Raw genomic sequence first — 16,756 nt, forward strand, 5'->3', positions numbered from 1 at the left:
GGGTAAAAATGGCAATTATATCCATTAGAATTCCAATTCATTACATTTAGAATAAAGTGTATTTACTGTAAATACAACCTCATAATGAGTTAAATCGTAACTGAAATTGCTTTAACCACACACACTGCTAGCAGGTACATAAACTCAATCATTCAACAATAAATTATATGCTTTTAACTTTGTGCCAACATCTTTGGAAAGACCCTTTCTTGATCGAACAGGACTGTGCCCCGTTATAAATGTGAGGTTCTCAATCATTCACTCAATCATTCAACAATAAATTATATGCTTTCAACTTTGTGCCAACATCTTTGGAAAGACCCTTTCTTGATCGAACAGGACTGTGCCCCGTTATACACAATTTGACAAGTTTGAAACTTTAGTGGCCTGCAGAGCCCTTACCTCAATACTAATGCATTTTGGACAATTTAGAATATCGTTTGTGAGGCAGGCTTTCCTGTCCAACATCAGTGCCTGTCCTCACAAATCCTACTTTGATTGAATGGACACAATTCTTACTGGCACACTTAAAAATCTTGTGGAAAGAATTGAGAGGCTGTTATAACTGCAAAAGGGAAGGTATTCTGTTAATGTCTGTGGCTTTGGAATAATATGTCCTCATGGCACAAGCTGATGATCAGATAACCACACTTTAGCCATGTATTGTAACTGAATGAATAAGCTTTATTGCTTACACAATAAGTGGCATGGCAGTGCAGTGGGTAGAGCTGGCGCCTCACAACAGGAAAGTCCTGGCCGGCCAGGGTCCTTTCTGTGTGGAGTTTGCATGTTCTCCCTGTGCCCCTGTGCCTGTGAGTGAATGCCTACATAATGACATTTGGCTTTTTAGAAATCATGAAAAAATTGAAGTTCACTTCTCATACGAAGTCATACATGTTGATGTACATGAGGTGGGAAGAAACCGCAGAACCCAGGGGAAACCCATGTGGACCTGGGAAGAACATGCTACAGATCTTTCCAGATTGTTTTCAAGGCTAAGGTTTGAACCCATATTCCCCCGGACCCTGAAGCTGTGCACCGCTTTGCTGCCAATTTCTTTCACGTGTTGACTGGCTCTGGGACTCCACATTGGGAGCCTGGTGGTGGCCCTTTTATAAATCAGCTGAAAAAACACACCAGGGTCTATGGGCCCTAAAAACTTTTATTGCACATACAATGTTTTGAAATGCTTTGGAAAGCTCTGTATATTGTTTGCAGTTGAATCAAATGTTTAAATACACTTAAACAGAAATTACATCATGGCAGCATTTCTGCTTTGACTGAATGATTGGAACACATAATTGTTTGCTGCTGTTCACATGGACAGAGAATAAGCCTTTTCAAAGAGATTTCCGTAGTCAGAGTAAAGTCCTCAGTTGGCATCAGTGACCTGTTTAGGGGAGAAAAGAGGCATTTACACCCAACAACGCTGTATCTACTGTCAAGCATAGTGGTGGTATTATGCTTTGGGGCTGTTTACTGGAGTTAACTAAACAATTAGGAATGAAGATCCTAAACCTTTTTAGCACAATCTGTGACTATTAGCCAGGATGTTGGCCACTCTATCTGCTTAGACTTAAAACAGTTATGAAACTTTCCATCACTCTATTTGTAAGTCACTTTAAAATTCAGCCAGTTGTCACAATGATTTTATTTTTTGACTGTTGTGAGTAAAGTTAAAAAGAGCACACCCTTGTTTTTGTCATATTTCCAGCATCTCTAGGTTATGTGGTAATATATTGACACAGCTATGGTTTGTGTGTAAAATTAACAACTGAAAGCTCTCTATGTACAGGGCTGATATTTACTTCCATTCAAACTCCATCCATGAATGGCTTTGATTCAGTCTATTTCAATACAGCTTTAAGCTTCAACCATGTCTTACATGCTGGAGTTAAAGTCATGGAGCACAGTGTGGGAGATAGTGCAGGGCCTGTTTACCACACTGGTTTGATGGTTTCTGGTTTGTTGGTTTTTCCAGCTATTTTATACTTTTAAACAGGTAACAATTTGCATAATCTGATAGTAATACACAGTTTATGAAAACAGCATATACAACATTTTGAAAACATGCAGCAACAAAGTAATTTCAAGAGGCTTAAAAGGAGTTGGGTAAGACTTTCCCATCAAAACTGCTTTAAGTCTTCCTGCCATGTAGTAATTTATATCTGTTGCCTCACTGCAAGAAGGTCCTGGGTTCGATTCCCAGGTAGAGTGGTCCATGTCCTTTTTGTGGAGAGTTTGTATGTTCTCCAAGTGTCTGTGTAGATTTCCGCTGGGTGCTCCGGTTTCCTTCCACAATCCAAAGACATGTATTCAGGATAATTGGAGGTATGAATGTGTGTATGTGTATTTGCCTTGAGAGACTGTGAGACTGGCGACCTGTTCAGGGTGTTTCCTACCATTCGCCTGGCGACCTGTTCAGGGTGTTTCCTACCATTTGCCCAGTGAATCGTGCCCACCCCAACCCTGAGTAGGATAAAACAGTGGTAAAACAATGAATAAATGAATAAGCCTGGCTTTCATTGACAAATGGAAATAATTTTTTTTACAATTTGGCAGTGGTATATACTGTATATTTGCTAATCTGTTTATTTTAGATCATGTTTTTATTGGAATATTTAAACATTTATTTGGTTTCAGAAAAAAACTTCTTGACTCCCTTTTTACCACGTTTTACAAAGTAAGGTTAAAGGAGCCACGAATAAGAAATCATGATGTCATGAACTTGTGTTTTTCAGGTTTAGCTTTTTTTTTTTCTTCTCAAAAATAGCTTTGATGGTAAATAATGATTGTTCAGACTGCCCTTTTACTGATAAATAGACTCTGGCTGATTATGTTTGTTTAACAGCCTGTGATTTGTACTTGTACTGGCCACAAGTCTAAACAAAGGCCAGGCCTTTCTATGTGGCATAAACACTCCAAGTGCTGGGATTCATTACGCACTATACACTGCAAACATATAACCACATAAACACAGACAGTTGAGAAAACCAGTATGAAGTCTAAATATTTGTGAAAACAATAGCACATATATCACCAGAAGTGGAAGAAACGTTAATTGTCATTCTTGATTTTCTTTAACTGTCTTTGTTTTGTTTTTTTCTAGAGATTGAGGCGCCAGAGCAACACAGCTAAACTGGCAGTAAGTAGTTAATTTTAAAATACAGTTATTATTCCTATGGTGAAAAGCATTTAAGACAATGTCCCTCCCAACCAACACTCTACTCTTATGACAAGATTCTGGCTTGTCTCTTCAGGAATTTGTCCTGAAGAGTTAGTCTGTTATATGCACAACATCCAACCAACTACCAGATAAAATAATAACAAAAAAACAATAAGAGTAATAATTCTACCCTGTTGAAATACCTTTAAAAAATCTTGTACTTTAAACAAATACACATTTTTTAAAGCTAAATGAGTAAATATCTAAGTAAATATCTAAAAATAAGTAAATATCTAAATCTAAATATCTAAATCTATTATTAATAAGTGCAATCAAGTCTACACCATGTAGTCTACACTACATATGGAAAATGGGTATTTGTAATGGCTCGTTTATTGTTCCCTTAATTGTATTCATCCATCTTGTTATTGGCTGTTCTCTTCCTGTTTTACCTTCAACTCTTCCAAGAGTAAACCACCCCTAAATATATGGAAACGTCTTTTGTTACCTTTGATGCTCTTAGCTGAAGATTACAGATTACCATGTGCGATGCAGAGTGATCTCACGCTATGCACTCACCACAGTGCAGAGTACAGTGTGGAACCAGCTCCATTACACCAAGGAAGCAGCCTTTGAAGTGGACCTGCCTTCCTCAGCCTTTATCTCCAATTTTACCATGTAAGTTACAAATCTAATATTTTTATTGTCCTATTTAGTGCAGCTCTCAAAAGTGTGTGTTATGAGTCCAGAGAGTGCTTTTAAACAAAGGATTGTTTGACAATACACTGTGACTTGCAGTCAACATTGCAATTCATCTTTCAAACGTTCAGTGAGGTAAAGGTCAGGGCTCTGTGCATGCCCACTTTTTATTTTTTTTTTATCCTCAGTGTAAATAAAATGATGGCAAATAAGGAAACGTCAGGCTGGCTGGTAGAGCCTTAGCCAGGAGCTGTATTTAGAGGCAGAAGTGGTACAGGAATAGGGAATTTTCAGGCGGATGAATAGTACGCTTTGTAGCAAGAAGTCAGGAGGTTATTAAGTAAAAATGACACAAGCTGTGCATTTTTTCCATCACTTCTTGCCCATTTGTGTTTATCAAGGCATGTGGCCAAAGTATACATACAGACATGATCTATGTATACCTAATCATGCCCGAACACTCATGCTAGTGTGAATTTTTAATTATAGGGCACTGCCTGGCTGCTTTTGAGATGAAGCAACCCATTGCAATTTAAACTTTGCATATAGACAAGTACAGGGAGTAAAACAATAACAAATATACTATGCATGTAGGGTACTCTGGTGGTGCAGTAGTCTAGTACGCTAGCTAGGCGCCCTGTCAAGAATATTTCTGCTTTGCGCTCAGACCCACAGCAGCCCTTACCAGAATAAAACAGTTGATGAAAATAAAATGAAAGGAAAATCAATGCATATAGAGTTCTTGAAGATTTCTCATAAATGCTCTCTTAACTACCTGGGCATGGATTCCCACAGACACAAACAATCATGTGAAAAGCCTTTCCAGGTGCCAAAGGTCTAAGAGCACCAGTGAAGACCACCAGTGTAAATGCTTCCTAATTTAATACAGTGTTTTTCTTTACAAATGATATACTAATCATAACAATTTAAAAGTTAAAAGTTGGATCTATACAAAATGGATCTATACTCACTGTACATAAAGGAGTATAAAAGTCAATATTAAACAATGAATATTAACTTTTCCTGACTAGGTTTAACTGAGTAAAGAACCTTAACCTCCCACAGCCATTCAGCTTTGTCTAGTTGACATAGCATTGGCACTAAAAGTTAAATAACATTATGCAGGGTGTAACTGTGAGCCCAGTGTTCTTCATGTTTCTCAGCCACCTAAGATCTCACCCTGCATCACATAACACACAAGCTGTTTCTTTTTCCACTGACTATTTAACTGGCTATTTTCCACTGGCTCAACTTCTTATTTATTGTTTCTAAACAAGCTTCTTTGTAAACAAGCTCTGTTTCAAACCTGCCACTTATTAGGTGGGCTTTATTGTCTTTTATGCTTGGATAAATGGTTAAATTAGCTTAAACTTTCTTTTGCTGAAACTTTTTGACTCTTATAATGGCACTTGTAAGTGGCTCTACATTTGTTATGCAGAAATAGACAAAATTCTGCTTGTGGTTTGTGGAACTCAAACCACGAAATGTATGAAATGAAATGGCCATGAAATGTATCTGGTAACTTTAGCAAAAGCTGTGTACTTAACTTTGGATTGTTTGTCATCCCTTTTACAATTGCACACATGTTCCAAACAGGAGACCCACTCCAAGGGATAGCAGAAACAATAATAAATGTATTTTATTGGTATGCAGTGTACCTTATTATGGGTGGATCTAGGACTAGGTCTTTAAAATGCTTTACATTGTTTGACTGGACTGAAACCATAAAAACATCAGTGTTTATTAAAGAGATTTGTGTGTCATTATGCCTTGATTAAAATTAAAAAGTCATTTGTTTTATTTATTAAAAAGACCTGATCATGACCCCCTTAATTCTTTCCCTAATTACCTCGTAGCACATCTAATGGTATAGTCCATGTAGCTGAAGTAAAGGAGAGAGCAGCTGCCAGGAAGATTTACGATGATGCCAAGAAGAACAGGAGGACGACAGGACTTGTTGCTACCAAGTTAGTATGAATGTGTATTTGATCAGCCTCCTTTGCTGGAATTAAAATATTTGGCAGTGACTAAATAAGGAGAAAAAACACCATAAACAGGACGTGTTTCAGATGATCTCATATCTTTGGATTGTTTTAATTAACAAATGAATTTAGAGTAATAAATTTGCACTTGGGTTTAAGTCTTGCCTACAGTCAAATGAGTTTCTCCCTTTTACTTTGGTTTTTGCTTAATTTCCAAAAACTTACTTGTATGCGAACTGGCTACTCTAAAATTCCCATGTGAAAGTGAGTGAACTACAGAGAGCCTGTTCATGCTGTGTTTCTACCTTGGTCCAAAAAAAGGTTACTAAATAAAAAAGAAAGTTGATTTATTAATTAAAAAGGTTAGTATGTAGCTATAGGCCTCTTACTGACATTGTATGCTGTGTTTTTTAAGGGAGAGAGAGATTGAAAAGTTTCGGGTAGCTGTCAGCATTCCTCCTGGAACCCACATGTCCTTTTCCCTAACCTATGAGGAGCTGTTGACTCGACGGCAAGGTCGCTACGAGCTGAGGTTGGGTTTGAGGCCAGAGCAGCCGGTGCAGAATCTCACTGTGGATGTAACTATAGCAGAAAGGACTGGAATCAGCTTTATCAAAGTGCTACCACTCAGGATCAGTCGACTGCTTACCAACACTGCTCAAGGTGCATGTCAGGGATAATCATCAAATTGCTTCAAGCCTGGATTTGACATGGATCTGTTCCTCTGCTAATGAATTGCACAGCATTTGCTCTACAATTGAAAATATACAATACCATGCTTCCTCTGAGACCTTTGAAGTAACCAGCTACATCTATACATCTGCAAGTTTCTGTCATTAGCCTTTCTTCTGAATTCAACACATTGGGTCATGTACTGTCCACATAATTACAAAGCTTTTGATTTACAAATTAAAAGTTTTTTGTCAGTATGTGTTGGTAATATACTACTATTTATTTGGTGAGCACCAGCCGCTAACCATACAGTGGGGCCAAAAAGTATTTAGTCAGCCACTGATTGTGCAGGTTCTCCTACTTAGAAAGATGAGAGAGGTCTGTAATTTTCATCATAGGTACACTTCAACTATGAGAGACAAAATGAGAAAAACAAATCCAGGAACTCACATTGTAGGATTTTTAAAGAATGTATTTGTAAATTATGGTGGAAAATAAGTATTTGGTCAATAACAAAAGTTCAACTCAATACTTTGTAACATAACCTTTGTTGGCAATGACAGAGGTCAAACATTTCCTGTAAGTCTTCACCAGGTTTGCACACACTGTAGCTGGTATTTTGGCCCATTCCTCCATGCAGATCTCCTCTAGAGCAGTGATGTTTTGGGGCTGTCACTGGGCAACACGGACTCCACAAATTTTCTATGGGGTTGAGGTCTGGAGACTGGCTAGGCCACTCCAGGACCTTGAAATGCTTTTTACGGAGCCACTCCTTCGTTGCCCGAGCGGCGTGTTTGGGATCATTGTCATGCTGGAAGACCCAGCCACGTTCCATCTTCAATGCTCTCACTGATGGAAGGAGGTTTTGGCTTAAAATCTCACGATACATGGCCCCGTTCATTCTTCCCTTAACACGGATCAGTTGTCCTGTCCCCTTTGCAGAAAAACAGCCCCAAAGCATGATGTTTCCACCCCCATGCTCCACAGTAGGTATGGTGTTCTTGGGTTTTTCTTCTTCCTCCAAACACGACGAGTTGAGTTTTTACCAAAAAGTTCCATTTTGGTTTCATCTGACCACATGATATTCTCCCAATCCTCTTCTGGATCATCCATATGCTCTCTGGCAAACATCAGACAGGCCTGGACATGTACTGGCTTAAGCAGGGGGACACGCCTGGCACTGCAGGATTTGAGTCCCTCTCGGCGTAGTGTGTTACTGATGGTAACCTTGTTACTTTGGTCCCAGCTCTCTGCAGGTCATTCATCAGGTCCCTCCGTGTAGTTCTGAGATGTTCTCATGATCATTTTGACCCCACGGGATGAGATCTTGACCCCAAGGGAGATTATCAATGGTCTTGTATGTCTTCCATTTTCTTACAATTGTTCCCACAGTTGATTTATTCACACCAACCTGCTTGCCTATTGTAGATTTACTCTTCCCAGCCTGGTGCAGGTCTACAATTTTCTTCCTGGTGTCCTTTGACAGCTCTTTGGTCTTGGCCATGGTTGAGTTTGGAGTCTGACTGTTTGAAGCTGTGGACAGGTGTCTTTTATACAGATAACGATGTCAAACAGGTGCCATTAATACAGGTAACGAGTGGAGGACAGAAGAGCTTCTTAAAGAATAAGTTACAGGTCTGTGAGAGCCAGAAATCTTGCTTGTTTGTTATTGACCAAATACTTATTTTCCACCATAATTTACAAATAAATTCTTTAAAAATCCTACAATGTGATTTCCTGGATTTGTTTTTCTCATTTTGTCTCTCATAGTTAAAGTGTACCTATGATGAAAATTACAGACCTCTCTCATCTTTCTAAGTAGGAGAACCTGCACAATCAGTGGCTGACTAAATACTTTTTGACCCCACTGTACAGTCATAGGCTCATGCTTTCTTGAGAAATTAAAACATTGCATCAACTCCAAATCTGTAAATACTACAAAGGTGCACTGTTGGATCTCTCAATAAACATTAGTAATCACAGTCCCAGGGATTCTCTGCTGATTAGCTTTTATCATGACTGTTTATGCTGTAGTTAACTTCTTAAAAATCTGTTTGCTGATGTTTGCAGCTGGGAGTGAAGCTCCCCCGTCCACTCAGGTACAGCAGGATCAGCACTGTGCTCATATTCATTATAGACCCACCCTCCAGCAGCAGAAAAACATGTCCCCCAAAGGAATCAATGCAGACTTCATCATTCAATATGATGTAGAGCAAAAGGATCTCATGGGTGACATTCAGGTAATTTCACTATTCCACATTGTCTTTTGGTAAAAAGGGTAGTGCAGTTTTACTCTGGTTTTCTTTCTCTTTCCTTTCAGGTCAAAGATGGCTACTTTGTTCATTACTTTTCTCCAAGGGATCTGCCTGTAATTTCTAAAGATGTCGTCTTCGTCATTGACATCAGTGGCTCTATGATTGGCACTAAAATTAAACAGGTATGTATGAGATTTTATTAAATGATATAGTTTCTGCCCAGTGACTACAGTATCCTACATGTTTTCCCTGACTCAGACCAAGGCAGCTATATCTACTATCCTGAGTGACCTACGTGAGGGCGACTACTTCAATCTCATCACATTTTCAGATAAGGTGCAGATTTGGAAGAAAGACCGAACTGTGCTGGCAACAAAACAGAACATACGGGATGCAAAGGAGTTTGTCAGAAAAATAGTTGCAGAGGGATGTATGTATCTTTGCATATCTGAAATATATGCATTTTTTAATCAATGTCTAATGATGAGCAACTTTACTCAACTTTACTTTTAATGTTTTACTTTTTCAGGGACAAACATCAATGCTGCTCTCCTCTCCGCAGCCCAGCTGATCAACGCTCCTTTAAGCTCAGCTGATCACAAATTTCGCGCACAGCGAGTTCCCATGATCATCTTTCTGACAGATGGAGAGGCCACAATTGGAGTGACAGCACAAGAGGTCATTCTGCGTAATGCCCAGAATGCCCTGGGGTCAGCCTCACTCTTTGGTTTGGCATTCGGGGATGATGCAGATTTCCCTCTATTAAAACGGTTGGCCCTAGAGAACCGTGGGATGGCACGGATGGTATAAAAATGACACATTTTCTCCATTACACCAAGACTGAAATCCACAAAATGAATATTTACAGTGTACATATGTACAATAATAAAGTAAACAATAACTGATTTTCTCATTTGCTTTCAGGTTTATGAGGATGATGATGCCACACTCCAGTTGAAAGGTTTCTATGATGAGGTGGCCAGTCCACTGCTGTCAGATATCCAGCTGTCTTACATGAAAGACCAGGCCTACGATGTTTCACTTGCTCTCTTCCCCAATTACTTTCAAGGTTCTGAGCTTGTAGTCACCGGAAAGCTTAAAACAGACGTACAGGATCTCAAAGTTTCATTGATGGCAAAGGACTCGAAGAACAAAGTGAAGGTTGAGAGCAAGGTTACACTAGTCAAGGCTGATGGGAATGAGACAACATTACAAGGTTGTACAGGGGAACTAGACGGCATCTCCAACTTTATACATCGCCTCTGGGCCTATTATACCATCAAGGAACTATTGATAGCCAAACTCAACAGCACAGATCCATTCGCTCAGCGTTTACTAGGTGAAAAGGCCACCAACCTTTCACTTAAATACAACTTTGTCACACCTGTCACCTCTTTGGTAGTGGTTAAACCAGACATTGATGAATCAGCTCCAACTGCTCCATCATCAACTACCACTACAAACAAGCCGATCATTACCACTACAGAAAGTGTAACAACGACAGCAACTCAGACCTCAAGCGTTAACCCTAAAACGATCTCTAATGCTGAGACAGGAGGAAAAAAGTCCAACTCTGTCTTGCTTCCAAAGTCTGGGAAACCTCTCATGAAACCCCTTCAACCAAACCCCCCTCCTTCAAACTTGCATACCACAGGGCACCAAGCGAGCAAAGATGTAAAACCTGTATCTACCAAAAGAACTCCGACCTTACTACCCAACATATCTAATAACTCCACTTCTTTCTTGAGCACAGAGACTCCCAAAACCATGACAACTCCCAGTGTATTAAAATCTGCAGACCCGCCTATGAAGAAACCAGTGTCCTCTTCAAACTCCAAAAACTCCACCACACCTAATGATCCTGTTTCACAGCCGGATTTTCAGGAGGTTCCATCACCTGATGATATGGGCTCGGATATAAATGTGGCTCTAGATTTTTCCACCCATTTGGCTGCCACGTTTGGCCCCATGCTATTCATGACTGATGCCCCCATGCCACGGGAAGCTTCTGGTATTTTAGGTAAGTCCCAGTAAAAAAAAAAGAAAGAAATACCAATATGATACCATGATACCAAAGTGCTCAAATATTAATTCTGATGAAGGTTTTTGCTATCAAGTTGACAAAAGGTTCAAACCTAACAAATCACTGATTCATCTTTTTATTGCATTGTACCAAATGTCCCAGATTTTTCAGAAATTTAACTCAAAACAACATTTTCTTTGTTCACCAGATGTTTTGACAGCCATCCAGTTTGAAGGTAAAATTGAGTTTTTATTTCCATTATGTAATTCTAGACCCATGAATTATGAAACTGATCTTTATAGTGATACTGTATATATACACCGATCTGCCATAACATTAAAACCACCTCCTTGTTTCTACACTCACTGTCCATTTTATCAGCTCCACTTACCATATAGAAGCACTTTGTAGTTCTACAATTACTGACTGTAGTCCATCTGTTTCTCTGCATGCTTTGTTAGCCCCCTTTCGTGCTGTTCTTCAATGGTCAGGACCCCCACAGGACCACCACAGAACAGGTATTATTTAGGTGGTGGATCATTCTCAGCACTGCAGTGACACTGACATGGTGGTGGTGTGTTAGTGTGTGTTGTGCTGGTATGAGTGGATCAGACACAGCAGCGCTGCTGGAGTTTTTAAATACCGTGTCCACTCACTGTCCACTCTTTTAGACACTCCTACCAATTGGTTCACCTTGTAGATGTAAAGTCAGAGACGATCGCTCATCCATTGCTGCTGTTTGAGTTGGTCATCTTCTAGACCTTCATCAGTGGTCACAGGACGCTGCCCACAGGGCGCTGTTGGCTGGATATTTTTGGTTGGTGGACTATTCTCAGTCCAGCAGTAACAGTGAGGTGTTTAAAAACTCCATCAGCATTGCTGTGTCTTATCCACTCATACCAGCACAACACACACTAACACACCACCACCATGTCAGTGTCACTGCAGTGCTTAGAATGATCCACCACCCAAATAATACCTGCTCTGTGGTGGTCCTGTGGGGGTCCCGACCATTGAAGAACAGCATGAAAGGGGGCTAACAAAGCATGCAGAGAAACAGATGGACTACAGTCAGTAACTGTAGAACTACAAAGTGCTTCTATATGGTAAGTGGAGCTGATAAAATGGACAGTGGGTGTAGAAAAAAGTAGGTGGTTTTAATTTTATGGCAGATCGGTGTGTATTTAGAAGAAAAAAAAAATGCCTTCACTGTCTTTGTACAGTCAGATGTTAAGGGTTAAATATTGGTTTGTTATTCCAGTGTGTATATGTTTAAGTCTTTCATAATTTTACAAGTAATAAACAGAAATGAAATGTGTATATTTGACACATTTGTATCGTTTTACAGATGCTGATCATGACAAAGGTACATCATTCTCACCTTAATTATTTATGTTTTCCTTTACTTTTTAATCAAATTTTTTTTTAATCTACATTTAATTTTGCAGAATATGATGTCCCATATGACTACGACTATAGCATCCATTATGATTCTTGTAAGTTAAAAGACATTTTACTGACAATAAGATGACAGTATGTTACTTCAATAATATTACATTACTAACATGTTTATATTTATTTTATAGACTCTGATGCAGAGGCAGCTGGTAGGTACATAATTACATTCACTTTTAAGGAACATAGCAGTCAATTCCAATGTACTGTATATTTGCAACTGTTCTTTTGACTGTAAGTAAATAATTACAAATATGTATTTATCCTAAATAAATTCCAAATAAACGTAGAAAACAGAAATGCCTAATGTGGCTTAAAGTGACAAACTACAAAACATGCACCCTGTTTATTTTTGTGGACTACATTTTAGTCAGGTTGAGTTTATCCTGCCAGCTGTTAAAAAGCTCACTTTAATTTAAAGATGTTAAAATGCTTCCAAAACCTTAGATTACAACTCCAAAACATGATCTGCAAAATGATCTGTTCTTCATATGGTTTAAATTCTTTGCTAGTACTGGTCCAGGTTTTGTGAAATAGATCTGGTATATTGTCTTTTCCAGTACTTGTCAAACCTTCCAGCCAACCCTAAATATTTATATGGGTTTTATGTTTTTTGTACTTGTCAGTTAATGTCAGTTCATTCACAGTAATATGAGTCTTTTTTTTTCAGCTTCACTTGATGACACAAACATAATCAGTTCTGTTGGAACTTTCTCCTCCTCAGGTAGGTTTTTCATTTTTCACTGTCAATGTTCCTATACACTTTATTTAAAAGAGAAAAACATACATACATCTTATTTTTTATTGTAATCAAAATATGGATGTAATGTTTAAAATGTAATAATTGTAAAAGTACATCACTGAAACAAGGGCCAGTAATTTATTTTTGCTCTATCTCTGTTCTTGTGTTTTACAAGTTGATGGGGACCCTCATTTTGTTGTTAAACTCCCAAAATTAAAGGAAAATCTGTGTTTTACTGTGGATGGTGAACCCGATGATGTGTTGCAACTTTTAGAGGACCCAATAAATGGTAAATATCTGGTAATGGTAGATAGCTTGCACATCTCAAACACTATTTTTATTTACATTTAACATGGTATAATAAAACTCTAAACAACACTGATTCAATCATGTCATGCAACAGTAATGACAAACCCATTTGACCATTTGCCCTCAGACACAGCCAATCATGTTAACGTACTTCAAAACAAACCATTTTAAGTAATAAATAAGGAATAAATACATTGTAATATGCTTCAGTAGTATTAGCATGAGCAGTGGCAGAGTACAAAGATCCTACAGAACATTCCTCTGTACTCACAGATTTAACTTGCCATTAAAAAACACTTCAAGTAATATACTGTAATTTATTGTTTTTAATATTTTGTGGTTTACAAGGAATAGTGATAGTAAAGTATATAGATTAACTCTGCTATAAAAAATAATAGCTATTTAGCTCAGACTAGTAGAGCATTCTTAACAACTAGTGTGGAATAGTCATTGCTATTTTTCTAATTTCCTTCTTGTGTCCCCCGCAGGCATTACAGTTAACGCTCATTTGATGCTGGGTCCTCCTAAACTTGGACTAGAGGACCGCACTCGCACCTTCTTTGACAGCATAACCATCAAAACTGGCAAAGCTGACATCAGGGTCACTGTAACGATGGACTCAGTGGTCGTGAAAGGAGAGGGTTTTGAAACTCTGCCTACAAATCAAAAGGGTTCAGTGATACACCCGGGTTTAAAGATTGTGCTTGATGGGCACCAGAACTGTTGGATCGAACTTAACAAGAATGTGCTGTTCCTGGTGCTCTTTCATCATTATGTTCACCCCAGCTACTTTCAGATGGAGCACTTGGGATTCTACATAGCTGATGGCAAGGGGTTATCTTCTCACACAAAAGGTCTACTAGGTACGTAGAACCTTATTTCAGTTTCTTATAGTTTTATTTCAGCTTAGCAGTTCTACTGTAGTCTCCAGTACTGCACTGTAAAGTAACATTTTTTACACTTTTACTTAAGATGCTACTTATTTCATAGCTGACATATCTGACTTATTCCAAACCTGATCAGATCCTATTTCTCTTTCCCCCTTAGGTCAGTTCCAGCACAGCACTGTAGATGTGATGAGAATAAAGAACAGGTATGGTACTGCCTTTCATCATGCACAGATCAGCACCAACTCTCTGGCGCTGGGTTTGCTGAGGAAAGGGGATGAGCAAATTCCCACCACTTTGCAAGATAAGATCCTGAAGGACACTTTAGGCAAGCGCCATTCGGCTCTGTGCTGGGTGGTGCCGAAGGTGGAAGTTGAGCGGCTTTTGGGTCAGCCCTACCAAAGCTATGTTGTGGATTCCCTTTAAATACCCGACTAGTACCTTCAACGGTTGGAAAAATCTTGGGATTTTGTATCTACTGAATCAACGCAGGGTCTACAGGACAATGGGACACTATTGTGCACCCTGTTTAGTCAACACTGATTAAGGCTGTTTATTCTTAGCAGTCAAAGCTTAGTTATACAGAAACGCAGGAAGCACAGCATGAGATGTTTTGATGCCAGATATGCGTTGCTTAAATGTAAAAAGCAATAGAAAATTTAAACATTTAAGACCTTTTTACAATATTTGGTCTATTATTACAATTTTAATCTTTTAATACACTTTAAGAATACTGAATTGTGTCTATTGTTAATGCAAATATACGTATGTAATTATAACTGTAAGTTGCACTTACCAGTTCTCAGGATTCTCTACCAGCTCACCTGCTTATTATAAAATGTAACTTAAATATTCTATAAACTTTTCATTCCATTGCCCCGTTACACACATCAAATCTTAATTTTTTACAACTACAAAATACAATCAAGTTGGTCAGCCAAGACATTAAATATCTTTTTTTATTTATTTTACAAAATGTGAATGAGATTTGTATGTACCTGTTCATTCAGGTCTTTTTACAACGTTGTTTACAGCTAGCCCATCGAGGGGCTGTGGAGTAACAGAATACAAGTATTTATAATAAGTATTCAGCATAAGTATTTGTATTTAATTCAAAACACATGTTGAAAGGTTATTTTATTAAGTTCTTACTGGTTAAAAAAAACACATTGTCTTTTGCATTTGCTTATGCAGTTTTAGTTTCACATATTTTAAAACAATGTTTCCTTTGTGGCATCGATGTTGGGGAGTGTATACAAAAATAGGTGCATGGAATTCAGAGCGAGAGCGCTGTATGATGCAGAGGTTGTGTTTAGTTCTAATTTTTAACCAGGTCTTTGTGTTGTATATTTCACACAAATGCACACTACAAATATGTAGTCTTTTTACCTCCTTTCCTTCCCAAAAGACACCAAATATACAGTAAAAATGCAGACTTTCCATTTTATTCACATTTGAATTTATTTTAATTCATTGCACAGGACTGCTCAAATAATTGTGATAATGTCACAACGTAAAGTCATCATATGCTTTGTTCCACAATAATATTCCAGTGTTACATGAGAACTCCATGATAAAACATGATAGAAAATAAATAAAGTGCAAAAGAAGATTTAAACAACTATTAATAGTACATATAAGACAGGGTCATTAAAAAAGCTATGCATGCCAGTATGACTGCTGCTATCTGATCCAGTTTTCACTGAGGGAGTTGTTCGTTATTTATTTTTACAAACTAATGAGGAAGAAGAAATGGAATAATGCACAGAATCAGCAAGTAGCTCTAATGAGAAGTAAACAGGAGCAATTGCTGTCTATTTTCATCCTCACGCTTAGCAACACAATTACACTTATTGATGAAGCACATTAACCCAGTGCACGGTAGCTACTCGATGTGTTTAACAAAACCAGCTACTAACTGAAAGCACCAAACACTCTGAGGAGAGAGATTTGAAAATGAAGAACAATGTGATTTAAGAACAATGTTAAAATGGAATGTTAGTCCAGAATTTATCACTGACGATTATGTATATTGTATGTTAGTTTATGGGGTTTACACAACACTATATGTGCTAACAGCATTAACAGTTAACAATTAATTGCAGGTTGGTCAGAAGTCCATGGTAAGAACTGATCCACACAGACTAATGCAGATGTCGAATGAAGCGTGTAACTCAAGATTTATGACTTCTAACTGGGAATAAACAAAGACAGGCCCCTTTCACTGGAAATTTCTATTAGTAAAGACAGAATTCTGTTTAGCATTTTGTCATGTCAACATGGCTGCTTAGAACCACTTTTCTTCATTAAATGAAATTACTGCAGAATTTGCATCTAATCGATCAACACAGTCACAGGTGTTGGTTAAATCTCCAAAATGTGGATAATATCTGTTCATGAGCACAAAGTTGGTAAATGATGCTGTCCAGGGTGTTACTGTGTGCCTTGCACCCATTGAAAAGCTGGGATAGGCTCCAGCACCCCCCTGCGACCCTGATTGGATAAGCGGTTAAGAAAGTGAGTTTTGTGATTTGTGGCAACAATCACTTTTGCCACGGCAATAAAG

The 16,756-nt window shown here is 38.3% G+C and overlaps 1 protein-coding gene across 1 annotated transcript; it reads left to right on the forward strand.

Annotated features, from left to right (window-relative positions):
* Positions 1-1,876: 1,876 nt before the first annotated feature.
* Positions 1,877-14,783, forward strand: itih6 (inter-alpha-trypsin inhibitor heavy chain family member 6). The gene is made up of 17 exons (XM_063016075.1): positions 1,877-1,948; positions 3,110-3,145; positions 3,690-3,844; positions 5,722-5,832; positions 6,263-6,510; positions 8,590-8,759; positions 8,840-8,956; positions 9,033-9,204; positions 9,304-9,578; positions 9,699-10,794; positions 11,006-11,032; positions 12,146-12,163; positions 12,246-12,293; positions 12,923-12,976; positions 13,170-13,283; positions 13,792-14,166; positions 14,351-14,783. The coding sequence occupies exons 1-17, from the start codon at positions 1,877-1,879 to the stop codon at positions 14,614-14,616; spliced, it is 3,354 nt and encodes a 1,117-aa protein (XP_062872145.1). The 3' UTR covers positions 14,617-14,783.
* The last annotated feature ends 1,973 nt before the right edge of the window (positions 14,784-16,756 follow it).

Source organism: Trichomycterus rosablanca, chromosome 19, assembly GCF_030014385.1.
Source record: "Trichomycterus rosablanca isolate fTriRos1 chromosome 19, fTriRos1.hap1, whole genome shotgun sequence".
In the NCBI taxonomy this organism is placed as follows: Eukaryota; Metazoa; Chordata; class Actinopteri; order Siluriformes; family Trichomycteridae; genus Trichomycterus; species Trichomycterus rosablanca.